A 15,296-nucleotide genomic window follows, 5' to 3' on the forward strand; every position below is an offset into this window, starting at 1 on the left:
ATGATGTGATTCTGCAAAAACAGGAGAGAGGGAACCTAAGAAAATGTGTATAATGGAAAAAGAAACTGTAAAATTGAAAATCTTTTGCAATTGAGACCAAACTAAGTGCCAGAAACGTAAAATGTGAGGACATTCGAATAACATGTGTTTCAGATCAGCCAGAGGGGATGGGCAGGACCAACAAGTAGAGGGAGTGTCTGGGGAGAAGGATGACAGAAATAAAGGAGTGAATAGTGTACGATTATAAATAAAGAATAAGGTTTGTGTAGTATTTGCAGCTCTGGATGTACTGTGAATCTTAGACCAAATTTTTTCCCATAAAATGAGGGACCATGTGTGAGACAAATCTTTTTCCCAAGCCAACTCAACTTTAGATTTTGTACGATCAGTAGAGGACTGTAGAGATTTATAAATAAATGAAGCAGAAAGAGATTGGTCGATAGCATTAGAAATCGAAAGATGTGTGATAGGGATAGAGTTGGAGGTCGGAAGCGAAGAAAGATATTGGGTAAGGGACGGAAGTAGTGATAAATACTGTTTATGGGATGAGGAAGGTAGCGAGAATTGTGATTGGAGATCATGAAAAGGAAGAGGTTGATTGTCCGAGAGAAGTTGAGAGATCCATTTTAGACCAAGGGAATGCCAGGTTTTCCAATATAAGGATCGGTTACGGATTTTGAGGAGTTTATTATGCCAGATAGTTTGGGTGTGAGTGGAGGAGGCAGAGGGATATGTGGATAATATATATGGACGAAGAAGAGAGCAAGAGTGAGAAATGATAGGGGAACATAGGGATGATACCTTAGAGGAAAAGGATAGAACTTCTTCGAATTCATAAGGATGAAGTAAAGAAGATTCTAATGTGAGCCATAGGGGGGGAATGTGGGGAAGATCAGAAGAAATCCACCTCATGGCTTGTTTTAAAGAAAATGCGTTGTGATATGATTTAAAGTGAGGGAATTTGACGCCGCCGAGGGATTTATCTTTTTTCAAGGAAGAAAGAGCTATCCGAGACTTTTTGCCTTTCCACAAAAATTTTAATAGAAGGGAGTCTATCGACTTGAAATAATGATCTGGGATACGGATGGGGATCATGGAAACAGAATAGAGAACTAAGGGCGCTAGCATCATTTTGATGGAGTCCAATCGACCCCACCAAGAAAGGAAGAGAGGGTTCCAACGATTTATCGATGTAGTGATTTTATTAGAGAGAGATTCGAAATTAAATTTAAGAGTGTCTGGAATACGGGGAGCAAACCAAATACCTAGATACTTAATCTTCGTGGGTTGCCAGGAAAAGCCAGAGGAATCAAAGAGATGTTTTTGACATAAAGGGTTTAAGGGTAGAATTTCGCATTTGTCGGTGTTGAGGCGATAACCTGAAACAGTTGAAAAAGAAGAAACTTGATGGAGGAAGGAAGGGAGAGTTGTTTGAGGGTTTGAACAATAAAATAAGATATCATCAGCGTAAACCGATAATTTAGCTTGTTTTTGAGGATCATATTGAAAACCAGTAATTGTATCGTCGAGTCTGATTTTAGTTAAAAAGGGTTCTATAATAAACAAAAGAGGGGATAGGGGGCATCCTTGACGTACCCCTCTTTGAAGAGGAAAGTAATCGGAAATCATACCATTTGCAAAGATTGAAGCGTGGGGGCTAGAATAGAGTAAGGATATTAGAGAAATGAATTTAGGGGAAAAACCAAACCATCGAAGTGCTTGAAACATAAAATCCCACCCTATTCTATCAAATGCTTTTTCAGCATCTAGGGAAATAGCAGCGAGGGGGGTAGAAAGGGAGGGAGCTTTACTCAAAATATTAAAGAAGACACGAGAGTTGTCTGATGATAGGCGACCTTTAACGAATCCAGACTGTTCAGGGCCTATAAGTTCTGGTAGTAAGGGATCTAATCGGAGAGCTATCATTTTGGCGAAGATTTTATAATCAGTGTTTACTAGTGATATAGGGCGATAATTTTTACAAAGGGTATGATCTTTATCTGGTTTGGGTATTAAACAAATTAATGCTTCTTGGAAAGTACCCTGAGAGGAGCCGGAAGCCGCAAAGGATTGGAATAACAAATGTAATTTTGGGAGAAGAAGGGAGGAAAAGTGATTGTAGAATTCAATGGTAAAACCATCGGGCCCTGGTGCTTTACCTCGACGAAGGATAGAGATTGCATGAGAGATTTCCGAAGGGGTAATGTCCAAATCTAATGAATGGAAGTCAAGATGAGAAGATTCTGGAGGAGGGATGTCTTGAAAGTATGTAAGAAGATCATTAGGGTCGGGAATAGATTCGGGAGTGTAGAGAGTTTGGTAGAAGGAAACGAATTGAGCTAATATGTCCTTATCTTTAAAGAAAGATACACCAGCTGGGCCTTGTAAGGATTCAATTTTTGTTCTTTCTTTTCGTATCTTGAGATAATTGGCCAGAAGTTTGCCCATCTTGTTCTGTCCACCGTAATAGCGGGAATTGCATTTTAGAAGAGAATTTGAGGCGGCGTTGGTGGTATATTTATTAAAATCAAATTTGGCAGAAATAAGTTCACGAAGAGAAGATTCAGAGTTTGAATTATAGTAAGCATATTCTAACTTCTTAATTTTATCTAAGAGTTGAGTTGATTTAGAGATTGATTGCTTTTTCTTTTGAGAAACGAAATTAATGATGAATCCCCGTGCAGCTGCTTTAAACGAGTCCCATATCATGACAAAGGAAGATTCTGGAAGGATGGTTAAGTGTAAAAAATTCAGTAGAAAAATTTGTAAATTGGGTGCAAAAATTAGAATCAAGGAGTAAAGAATTATTAAATCTCCAGCGGCCTGAGTGAGGGGAGTAGGGGATAAGGTCAATGTCCACAAAAACGGGAGCGTGGTCTGAAATTAGAATGGAGCCTATGTCTGAATGAATGGCGAGTTGTGCTAATGGTTTACTGAGGAAGAGGTAATCAATACGTGATTGGGAGTGATGAGTGGGGGAATAGAAAGTGTATTCTCTGAGATCTGGGTTACATAGCCTCCAAATGTCAACTAAAGCATTATTCTGTATAGAAGAGACAAACTGGGAATGCATTTTGGAAGGAACAAATTTAACTTTTGAATTTCTATCTATAAAGGGGTCAAATACTTGGTTGCAGTCACCGCCAAGAATAACATATTGGTCATTGAGGGTAACAAGTTTATCAGAAATAGCAGGCCAGAACAATTTATCAACACCTGTAGGAGCATACATATTGAAAATAACTATAGGTATTTTATCTATAAGAAGATTAACGATAACCCAACGACCATTAGCGTCGCATTCTTGAGATACAATTGAAACATTTAACTTTTTATGACAAAGTATAACTGTACCATTTTTCTTACCTATAGCAGGAGAATAAAAAACGTGACCCACCCAACAACGCTTAAGTTTGGTAGCCTCCAATTCTGTAAGGTGGGATTCTTGGAGGAGGGCTACATCTGCTTTAAGTCTGGTTAAATGTGTTACAACTCTTTGACGTTTAATGGGGTTATTTAACCCCTTAACATTCCAGGTGACTACTCGGAATATAAAGTATCAGGAGAATGATATAAAAGAGAAGATGTATTAGAAAAGAAGTTGAGAAAGGTTGAGAAAAGTAGTAAGAATGCAAAAACGAATTTATGAGAGAAATAGAGAGAGAGAAAAGTTGAGAATAAGAGAAGTGAGAGATAGAGAAAAGAGTAAAGAAAGAAAATAGTAAGAGGAGTAATAGTAAAATAGGTAGCATAGAGAAAATAGGAAAAGGTAGGAGGAAAAGAGAAAACATACCAACAAATACAGCAGATGAAGAGGGGTGACGACGCCAAAAGAGGACGACATCGACAACTGAAACTCACGCGACCGAACACTCGAGGAACCAGCATAGGAGCAATTGAGGAGAGCGAAAATACACCAGGGTGAGGTACATGAGGAGGGGATCTGTAGGAAGACAAAAATTGAAAAGGGGAAGTTAAGGAGACATATGAGAACCAAATATATAAATGCACAATAATAGACACAATAAATGAGGATTAAGTAGAACCACTGGGATGTAGAAAACAATTAGATACATTAGGATACGAAAGAGATAAATACTGTTGTCAAACAGGGAAGACACATGAAAAATTAAACTGGTCTTGCAGTGTCCATGTTTTCGGCTTCATGAAAACGAAGAAACTCTTCAAGGGCGTGTGGTTCTTCAAAAGTCGTGGTCTTTTCTTTGTAGGTCACCTTGAAGAGGCACGGGTGAAGTAAGCCAAACCTGGCACCAAGATCCCGAAGTCGTGGTCGTAAGTCAAGGAACTGCTTCCGACGATCAGCTGTTGGTTTAGCTACATCTTGAGAAAGATATAAACGATGACCTTCCCACATAATTTGTTTTTTCGCTTTTGCTGCAGAAAGTACTTGAAGGAGATCAGTATATTGCAAGAACAACATGATGACTCCGCGGGGTTTGGTGGAAACTTTCGGACCAAGTCTATGTGCGCGTTGAATGTTGAGGGAAGAAGAAGGAGGAAGATCTAGAATTTTCTGTAAGAAGGTTTGGAAGAATTCGGTTGGATTTGACCCTTCTGTGTGTTCCGGAAGATTATAAAGGCGTAGGTTATTTCTACGATTTCTATTTTCCAACTCTTCCGTCTGCCTTAAGAGAGAAACATCCTTCTCTAACATCGAAATTCTTGCGCAAGAAGCCTGAAGAGATTCCGTAGATTGTTCCACCAAAAGAACCCTTGATTCAAGTGTAGACCATTTATCATGGAGAAATTGCAAAGTTTTGGTGGTTTCGGCCATGAAGTGTTTAAGCGCACGAAGTTCTTCAAGGATAAGATCCATGGACGCTGAGTGCGACGAGGAACCTGGAGAGGGAGGGTCTTTCTTCAGACGTTTAGTAGAACCAGGTTGCAGAAGCTTACTGGAAATATTAGTTTTAGGAATTGCTCCCTGTGTAGCCTCTGGTTTATGAGGAGCTTCCATGGTATGCGTCGTAGAGTCAGAGTCTGAGGATTGACGAGAAATGACCTTGGGAGCAGTAATCTTGAGGTTGCGCAATTTCCCCATATAAGGCAAGAGAAAAGTACAGCAGTGCTGCTACAGAATCCCAAAAAAGTAGATTATGTGAAGAATTCTGCCTTAGAAGTAAAACTTTGAAGGAGTAACAAAGGTTGCGTGAAGCAAGGAGCAAAAGTTAATTATGTATAGCACTTGGCCTCTTTTGTATGAAAATCCTCTTCAAAAGAAGTAAAATAGAGTAGAGTACGCCAGAAGCATGGAAGCCGTGAAGAAAAGGCGCCAATCACGTTGAGAGATCATTTAGGTGAGGAGGTAAGCTAGCGAAAACAACGTGGAGCCTCCAAAACACAGAGGACGAAAAATTGCAGCTTTATGAGCATGTTGCAAGAGCATGTGGCTGATTGAGGCGGAGGATTCACAGAACAGTTCGTTTGATGAGGTTCACATGAGTGAAAACCGCTATTGAAAGGATCGCGGTAAAAGAAAATGGCGGCCGCCAGAATAGCGAACCGCGTCACTTGGAAAAAGAGCACATTCCGGTGGAATTGAGAGACAGGGAATATAGCGTCCTGCTCACCTCACATTCCGATTGCCGATTATGTGCAGTGGTCCGGAGAAGCCTCGGTGTATGTTGAGATAATTGCCGGTGCTCGAGCTTCGTCAGCGGAGCCTCGCCGTCAAGCCGCCATCTTGTGCGGCGCTCAAGCCACGCCCCTGCTGCAGAGTTTTTAAGCTCGAAGAAATACATTTTTAAAAAGGGTGAACATTTGTCAGCTTCAAATGGGAGAGTTATTCATTGTATGTTATTTTCCATTGTTACCCTGAAGGCCTGACAGGCATCCAGTCTCACATTGGCCTGGGATAAAGTAGGAAAAAAAATGCACCTAATTTTTTGCAGTGCTTGTGTGATTTGAAATGCTAAAGAGGGTTCGTTGAGTGCAGGAATCAACATTCCGGGCTTTCAAAAGCCCCCTAAAACAACATGCGTCGAATGAAACGTCTTACATGACCATATACTTAAGGTTCCTTCATCTGGCTTGTTTTCATAGAATTTAAAGGTTTTTTTATTACAGTGGGTAGAAACCCACATTAGTAGAGAACTATAACGTTCCTTAATTCAAGTTTTTCTGCACATTATCCCCTTGATGGTCATTACATTAATGTATCAAGGGGTTTCCTTGAGTTATACATCAACTATGGACAGTCAATAACATGCTAGCTGGAATTACTGTTTACCCCAAAACAAATCCCACAGAATAATAATTATTCCTATTTGTAAAGCGCATACATATCACTTCTAAAGGGTTTCAAGGCGCTGGGGGTCGTCAAGGAGATTAAGGGCCAGATGTAGGTAAATATCATTTACCAATTCTAAAATATAGAATTTTACCGATTCAGTATTTTAGAATCGGTAAATGATATGTAGCAAATGATTCGGTAAATGTTACCGACTCAGTAAAATTCAGTAAATACCTATTCGGTATTTACCGATTCGGTATTCCCCATTCATTCCTATGGGCCGAATGAGAATTACCGATTTGGTAAATACCGAATCAGTAATAGCAGGTAGACTTACAAGGGTGGCAGGGTGTCACATTGACACCCTGTTGCACCCTTGTATAGTGCATGGGTGCACATGTGGCACACATACATGCCCTAAGGGCATGTATGTCTGCCGCATGGCACAGTTGAAAAAAGCACAAAATTGCTTTTTTCACGGTTTTCGATATTTACCACCAACTTGTAGTTGGCGGTAAATAACGAATCCTGAAATGAGAAAAGCACTCATTTGAGTGCTCCCTACATTAAGGATTCGGTAATTTACCGAATCGATATTTTAAGAATTCGGTAATGTACCGATTCCTTAGAATACCGACGTCATACAATTTGGCCTCCTACATCTGAAAAGTCTAATACCGGTCGGTAACGGCCGAAATCTGGTAATTTCGGCCTTTACCGACCGGTATTAGGCAGCGGCTTCCTACATCTGGCCCTAAGTGAGTTATTTCCCAGAGTCACGTGATGCTGAGCTGAGCTGCTACCGGGAATCGAATCACTCTGGCCGCTACGCCACAGCTCACTCTGGTACACATATGTGGGCAAATCACTTAATCTCCTTGTGCCTAACAAAAGGAATGTGTCCGTCTGAAATGCAACTAGTGTTCATGTAAAGCGCTCTGATACCTTCGTGTCGAGTTTGCGCTATATAAAAGTGCAACAAAAAAACTGTGTATCTTCTTTCTTCATTTAGAATTGAGGCCACATTTTAGTCTTGCATCGGAAAGTGATCCAGCCGACCAGGATGACCTGGAGGCGGAGGACCACGATGATCGTGGAGGGGAGCAGACCGTCCTCAGGCCGAACACTGTCAGTGAGGACACCGTGCACACCTCTGGCGTCAGCACAATGAGCTCCACCGTCTCCCACGACTCTCAGACTGCTCAGAGGTCTCTGAACGTGCAACTGGGGAGGATGAAAATAGAGACAAACAGGTAAGTCACAACTCCCACGCAGGGGCATCTTAAGGATTTTGGGGGCCCTGGGCCAGCTTTATTTTAGAGGGCCCTCCTCTTAACAGCTTTGAATTTATGTTACAGTTTTAGCACTTTCATGCCTCTTTGGCCAGTTCACTGACAACGCACACCCACACTCTGCCAACTTCTAAATATGTTTATGGGGATAAGGATGTGTGTTTTCAATACTGTAACACAGCAGCAACTCACTAATTTTACTGCAAATACTCGGTTACACCCCCCCCCCCCCACCATTTCTCATATGTAAAAACCTGTTTGGATTTAAAAGGAACTTTTTTTATGGCTGTTGCGTGAAACATAAACACAACATTTGTCTGCAAAATGTCTGTAATAGACTCACACGTCATCCACATTAAAAAATAACTTGAAAGAAAACGCTTATTTGCAAGAATCTATTTAAGAATGATTCAAGGCCATCAGGGCAAGACTCTCTGCAGAACAGAGCTGGCTCTGTCATGGCTCTATCAGGGGGCCCCCTGAAAGGCGAGGGCCCTGGGTCAGAGCTCACATTGCCCATGCCTTAAAACATCTCTGCTCCCAGAGGCCGTGATCTGCGTTCACTTCTATTCTGTCCCATGACTCTCTCCTATTCAGAACTGAAGGAGCGCATCCTCCCTTTAGAACCTCCTTAAGGCATTCATTCAGGCGTAGGGTCACAGCTTGCAGACACTTCCCTACTACATTCCTGTCTCACCTTAGCCTTGACTGTTGTCATGCTGTAGTGCACAGGAACCATCTTAGTTTTCCAAAGACTACTTCTGATCTTCAAACGTTCCTTAAATATTTTTCATGCTTTTGCAATTCAAGGACCTCCTCACATTACTTTAACTTTTACGTCACTGGTGTCCAGATGACCTACAGTTAAACCCGTGGAGTTCTTCAGGAGAAAATAATATTAACAAGGGCTAGACATAAAAAGAGCAGCTAGGTAGATGATGTAGGTGACTCTGCATCACCGCAGACAAAGTGGCAGAATAACAGATAAATGTACTCACTATATATTCATAGGGCTAAATGACTTGGATGCATGTATGCAATTAATGTGTACTTTGAAACTTGTACACAGCACTCAAAAAATATTCAATTTGTAATTGCACGTATTATTGCCAACATCATGCTTCTAATTTGTGGAGAATTTAGAATATTTCACAACTGGCAAATACAAGTAGTATCCCGCTCTTGTGTCAGCCCTCAGGGAAAATGTGCATCACTGAAAACAAATGCATCTGTTTCTTTTTTCCTCTGGTACAGAATATTTTTATCACACTATTTATTGCTGCTATATGCTTTTCTGGTGTCATAAAAACTGCCTGGTGATTGAAAAATGTGTTTGTAGCATCCGTGGCTGTAGATACACATGCTCTGCTTACTCCTGCCACCTACTGTTGGGTCCTGAATTTTGCAACTTGTTTGCTTTTAATTTGTTTTCGAGACGTAACATCTACTGTGACTCCTGCCCATGTCCACAGTGCGCCAGGGCAAAGACTCCACCATAGATTATTTTCTTCTGCCACCGGACCTGGACGTGCAAGTGACGGCCCCGGAACAGAAGTATTGGATTGAATCCCCCATCAGGGACACAGACCTACGACCTTCCGTGGGCTGGGAGCTACAGGAGCCCCTACGCCTTGACACTCAGTCGGGCAGAGGTGACGCAAGCAACACCCTAATTCTGAGTCCCTCAGGCGCTTAACACCCCCTAGGTGTGGTTGCACTGCCCCTGCTAGAGCAGAAAGTCAGAAGAACAACTACGGATTTGCACAAGCTCCTGCAGCCTGCCATGACAGGCAAGACAATGGGGAAACATGATGGCAAACAGCCTAAATTTACTTTTGATACCTGTAGAACGTACAGAGGGCAACCACCTGACTCGGAGGAAGATGGCAGAGGCCAGGCAAGCCGGAACATGGACGAGGTGGACATGAAGACATTACTTCACACAATGAAAGCCAGCTTTGCCTCCATAGAGGGAAAATGGACTCCATGTGCGCCAGAAAGGACCAGATCACCCAGAAGATAGTAAAGCAAGACAGTAGAATAAAGTAGGCTGAAACATGAATCTCAACTCTAGAAGATGGTCACGCACAAGCGGCAGGGCAACTCATGGACATTGATAAATTGCTTAAGTAATTGCGTAAAAAAATTAAGTCATCGAAGCCCGCTCGAGGTGGAACAATATCCGCATTACTGGCGTACCCGAAACTTCAAACACTGGAAGACTTGAAGATTACTTAGAGCGGCTGCTCACCACATGCTTCAGCCAGGAGGCCTTCTCCAGAATGCTAATTGTAGAGCGGGTGCATCGCACACTGGCACCAAAGCCCCCACCAAGAGCGCCGCCCCGCCCCATAGTGGCGAGACTACTTAACTATTGTGACCACGACACAGCTTTGCAAAAGGCGAAGGAGCTGAAAGTCGTAGTCTTTGAGAACAATGCCATAGCATTATACCCTGATTTCACCCTTAACGTCCAAGAAGCGCTGAAGAAATTTGGTCCCATCAAAAAGAAGCTCCAGCAGGAAGGAGTGGAGTATGCTATGCTGTACCCTGCATGACTGCGTCTCACCTACGATGGCAAGCACTAAATCTGCAACTCCCCACAACAAATGGTGGGAAAAAAAACAGTGCTTGCGGTCAAAAGAGCGGAACAATCCCCGGTGTGTGGCAGAGACAGCCCAGCGCATCACGGAGAGGACTGAGAGTGCCAGCCACGGACTTGCATGTCGCTGCCTGCAGGTTGTAGTGTGGGCAATGCGGGCGCAGACATTTGCTCCACTAAGCAGGCAACATGAACGGTTGACAATGTGTTGCCTTCCGGCCTTTCACTGGCCTACATATATGGGCAGCGAGGTCCCTGCAGGATACCGACCTTGCATTCCAGGGCCCCCTTCTGCACAACATGACGGTGCAGGAGCAGATGCCATCCCCCTGGGTTACACGTCTCGGAGGAAGACCCCCTTTCCCCCATTAATGGGGACTATATTGTTAGACTCTCGCCTTTGTTGTTCTGTTGTGGGGACACTGCAGGTATGGGTCACTAATACTCCTGAGACTCGATCTCTATCCAATTTGCATATTATTTGCACCTGTCTGTTCTTGTATACCTGTCTCCTTATGTCGCGGATGTTTTGTCATCCCATAGCTTGAACAGTGCAATGTCACTTCAGGGAAATTTTGTCACAACTGTTTCTGATGTTATTCGATGTACTGGGAGGGGTTCAGGGGGTGGGAACTGTACACTGCAAGTTGCAGTCGTCGTTGTGGGGGGAATGTGGAGAAGGATAGACATTACTATACTTGCTATAGCCACCAGGCAACGCTGGTACAGTACACACTCAGTCACAGATACAGGACCACAACACCTATATACATGTGGGAAACTAGGTAATGATGGGTGAGGGACAAAAGACCGACACCACAGCGACCATGAGACTCCTAACTTGGAACGTCAGGGGGCTGGGCGACCCCAGAAAAAAAACGCACATACTGGCCTACCTGGATAGGCATCAAGTTCGTATAGCTATGGTGTAGGGAAAGCACACCTTCCCCTCACGACAGCCTCAGTTTGCCTCCAGGTGGGCCTCACAAAGATACTTTCTCGTTTTCAGCCTTCTCCAGAGGTGCAGCAATTCTAATAAAATAATGCAGTGCCTTACATCGAGGAAGACTGTTACATCACCTTATGGGCATGCACAGTGAGTATAGGCTCGACTCACCTCATATGGGGGGAGATTTTAATTTAAAGCTGCAACCCTCACAGGACCGCTCCCACCCGCTACTATACCGCTATTCCAAGGTGCAGCGCCAACTCCAGCAACTAATCACAGACAATATGCTGGTGGACGTCTGGCGCCACCACCACCCGATGCAGCGCGAGGGAACATTCCACTCGGCAGTACACAACTGGTCCCGGCTGGACATGTGGCTCACATCACAAGACATTGTGCTTCACTGTTGTGATGGGTTTATGAAGAATTCCAGAAGAAAGGAATGAATTTTAAGAAACTTTTATTTGCGAAGTAAAAGAGCTTGTGGCATGAGCCGTAACAACAAGGAGTCACGGAGTGTGTGTCGGCTCACTCCAATGACGTCAGTTTTATACCCGCTAGACCTAACAGCTGTCCGCGCGCCTGGCAACCAATAGGAAATGACCACAACATTTAACAACTAGACCTATAACATCTCCCTTTTTATGGGAGAAATAATTAAATAATTCATACACTTTAAATGTAACAGTAGAGAATGGATCATGCTGCAAAAAGTAAACTCCTATTCCCTACTAAGCACATAAGAACTAACAATGATTACTTCGAAACCATAAAGTCAGGTTCAGAATGGGGTAAATCACGGTGTGATCCTAAAACTAAGTCATACTACCACCGCCTGGTTAGGATTAAGTTCACCGCTCTGTGGGAGGGAATCTGAATCAATATATATATACACGTGGAAATAGGACACATCTCCTTTCTTTACATATTAAAAATGACAATTGTGTAAAGTACACTGTTTCTTTGACTGGTGGCAAAAGTGCCGCAAATTGTGAAATAACGTCCCAGAAGAGCTTGGCGTTCTTCTAATAAGTTCTTAGTATTTTGAGGGGAAGTGGAATAGTCTCTATCGTAGGTGCAGCAACTGTGTGTAGGACGATACGGTTATCGCTGTTCTCATCCATTTGAACGTCAACTTCTAGGGATTCTTGCAAGATGAATTACGCCGGAAGTAATCTTTTTCCATTTCCACCAAATACCTTCTTAGCCCCATGTTGAATTTCTATGTTTGAAATGAATACATTAGTCTAATGAACATAATATGAGTTCTTGGATACTACTATACTTTTTTAACTTTCTAATCTGCATGAAATCTGTTCTACAACCAGCCAGATTATGTTTACACTTAGACCGCTTGTATGGTTGGTAAAACCTAACTAGTATTGGTTGGGGGGGGGGTGAAAAAGGTGGGGCACTAATAAACATACGGTATTGGTTATATAACAATGTTGGAACACATGTTCTCATCAAAATCTTCCACCACATTAATGTTTGTTCTTCCGTTGTACTTTTGGTCAAATTTACCACAAACACTTGCGAAATGTCCTACCTTTAGGCAGCTAGTACACCTTTTCTTACTTGCCGGACAATTTGTGGAATCAGCTTTGTGGTTTAGGGAACCACATCTGAAACATACTACAGGGGAGGAATTAGAATTATAGTTAGAACTGTTGGGTTTTACGTTGTCATATTCTCTTCTTCTTCTGTCATTAACATAATACACACTAGAACAAGATTCCTCTTTTCCCCTGGCTAACTCTTTTCTGCCTTCTAGTGACCTTTCAATGCCTTTGGCAATATCTACAACTTCTGACAAAGTAGGTTTTTTACAGGCCAGTAATCGTTCCTGAATTTTACGCTCAAAGCAATGGAATACAAATTGGTCACGGATGTACGTATCTGCCATGTCACCGAAATCGCATTTAGTGGCCAACACCCTTAAACTCCCAATATATTCCTCAACATTTTCTGATTCAAAGTTTTTCCTTAATGCAAATCGATGTCTGCCCACCATAATGTTCTCTTCTTCGTCGAATTGTTTTTCTAATCTTTTCACCGCTTCTTGAAACTCATCAAGAGGAATGAATTGTCCTGGATCAGGTTCATATTCTGGTAGGCTTTCAAACATTTCCTGGCCCGCAACTCCTAAGAGTCCATAAAGAATAGCTTTCTTTCGTTCAGCGTCAAATTTCTTGCCATTTATCGCTACCAAATAATTTTCGAAAGCCTTGTACCATATCTTCCATTTCGTTACCGGTTTACCGGGAACTTCTAGAAAATGAGCTGGAGCATTGAAATTACTTTCACTTGACATGACTATATTATCCTCTTCTGGCTCTATTTTAATTCTGATATCAATTGTGACGCTAGATTATTTACTAATCAGAATAGAAACACTCTACTTATAATACAGTACGAACGTTACAGTTGAAATGTAGTTCACTTTTAATAAGGAGAAACGTTCTAATTCCGTTTCTTAACTAAACAAATATAATATTTTACCTTCTGTTCTGCAAAGCACTTGAAAAGCGGCCTTTGTTAAATGTATCCGTTGCTGGCAGACCTGTATGCTAAATCAATAAGTGCTTTACTCAACTTAAACCTTTGTAACACACCTATGATGTTATGATGAATAAAAAATGAAAAATAAGTGTACAATTTAATTTACCTACCCTGCGTGCACATCAGTTCACGAAGTGAAAAGTTTACAAAACACTATAAACATTTCTCTACTCAGCAGTCATACAACTTTAGTCTTTCTAATTCTCCTTCAGATCCCTATGACAACAAAAGCAAAGAAACAAACACCATAACGAATATTCCGTTGATTGAAAACGATTTACAATTTTATATGGAATGCAAATAACTGATAAGTTTATACTTCGATCAATAACTCTTTCACCCTTGACCGATGAATTACTAATTTGCGTGGCACACGTGAAACTGAATGTTGACTTCTCTGTTCAATAAACCTTTTAACCCTTGACCGATGAATTATTACTTAGCGTGGCACCCGTGAAACTGAATGTTGACTTAGCCAAATGAAACTGAATGTCGACTTTCTTTTTTCTCTGCCCATAAAAATAAATTTGATTCTCTGTCAGTACCTTTTTTAACGCAACGGTGACACTGTGCCTTTCAAAGCGAAATCGGCTTCAAAATGGCGTCGCGTCGCCTACGTCACAGACGCGATGACGTGCCAGCAGCGTCACTGATTTTTATTCAGCTGAGGTGGTTTGACAGGTGACAGTTGCTGTGAAATACTCGTTAACTGTAACTGACCCTTTGGCGCACGTCACAGCACTTCAATTACCTCAACGCTGTGAATATATAAGATGACAGAAAACACACGATCACCACGATGAAACTTCTGTTGAAAAGAAAAAGCTTTCTGAACTTGCCTGAAAGTATTCTTTACACAGCCTAGCGAATGTGCAGCTACACCAATCCGAATAATCTTCCTCACACAGCACTTTACTGAAGGACGTTGAAAACTCCACAGACTGAATTCGTGGCTCGAAAATAGAAAAGACGCGAATTACCATAAGAATGCTTCTTGAAATTTAAAAGAAAGTAGACACTTGCCTCGAAATAAGGTTTAGTCCACCCGAAGAAATCTCCACCACAAGCTCTTAACTTTTTCGTCGCGTCCTCGTCGCCATATGTTGTGATGGGTTTATGAAGAATTCCAGAAGAAAGGAATGAATTTTAAGAAACTTTTATTTGCGAAGTAAAAGAGCTGGTGGCATGAGCCGTAACAACAAGGAGTCACGGAGTGTGTGTCAGCTCACTCCAATGACGTCAGTTTTATACCCGCTAGACCTAACAGCTGTCCGCGCGCCTGGCAACTAATAGAAAATGACCACACATTTAACAACTAGACCTGTAACATTCACGCCCTCTCCTCAAGTCAGTTAGCGCGCACTTACTTGGATCACTCCCTTGTGCTTGTCACTGTACACCCCAGGACTGACGCCTCGGCCCCGGCAGTGGCGCCTGCAACCCACAGCGCTCCTTGATATGGTGTTAAAGACTGAATTGGCGGAAATACTAGAAGAGTTCCTGAGATTCAATATCGACTCAGTACCCTCCTTAGCTACTGTGTGGGATGCACTGAAGGTTACCGTTAGGGCCCATTGTATAGCTAAAGCGGGGGGCATCCTCAAAGATATTTGCACTACTATAGCACACCTGGAATGC

At 42.2% G+C, this 15,296-nt stretch overlaps 1 protein-coding gene across 2 annotated transcripts in view; it reads left to right on the top strand.

Moving 5' to 3' along the window:
* The window catches only part of MAP3K5 (mitogen-activated protein kinase kinase kinase 5), a 1,016,304-nt gene that overhangs the window by 949,168 nt on the left and 51,840 nt on the right, over positions 1-15,296 (top strand). For both annotated transcript variants that reach the window (XM_086927404.1, XM_086927403.1), the window contains exon 26: positions 7,266-7,506. In XM_086927404.1, coding sequence (XP_086783530.1) covers positions 7,266-7,506 — 241 coding nt within the window. The remainder of the gene's footprint in view (positions 1-7,265; positions 7,507-15,296) is intronic.

Source organism: Lissotriton vulgaris, chromosome 6 (genome assembly GCF_964263255.1).
Source record: "Lissotriton vulgaris chromosome 6, aLisVul1.2, whole genome shotgun sequence".
Lineage (NCBI taxonomy): Eukaryota > Metazoa > Chordata > Amphibia > Caudata > Salamandridae > Lissotriton > Lissotriton vulgaris.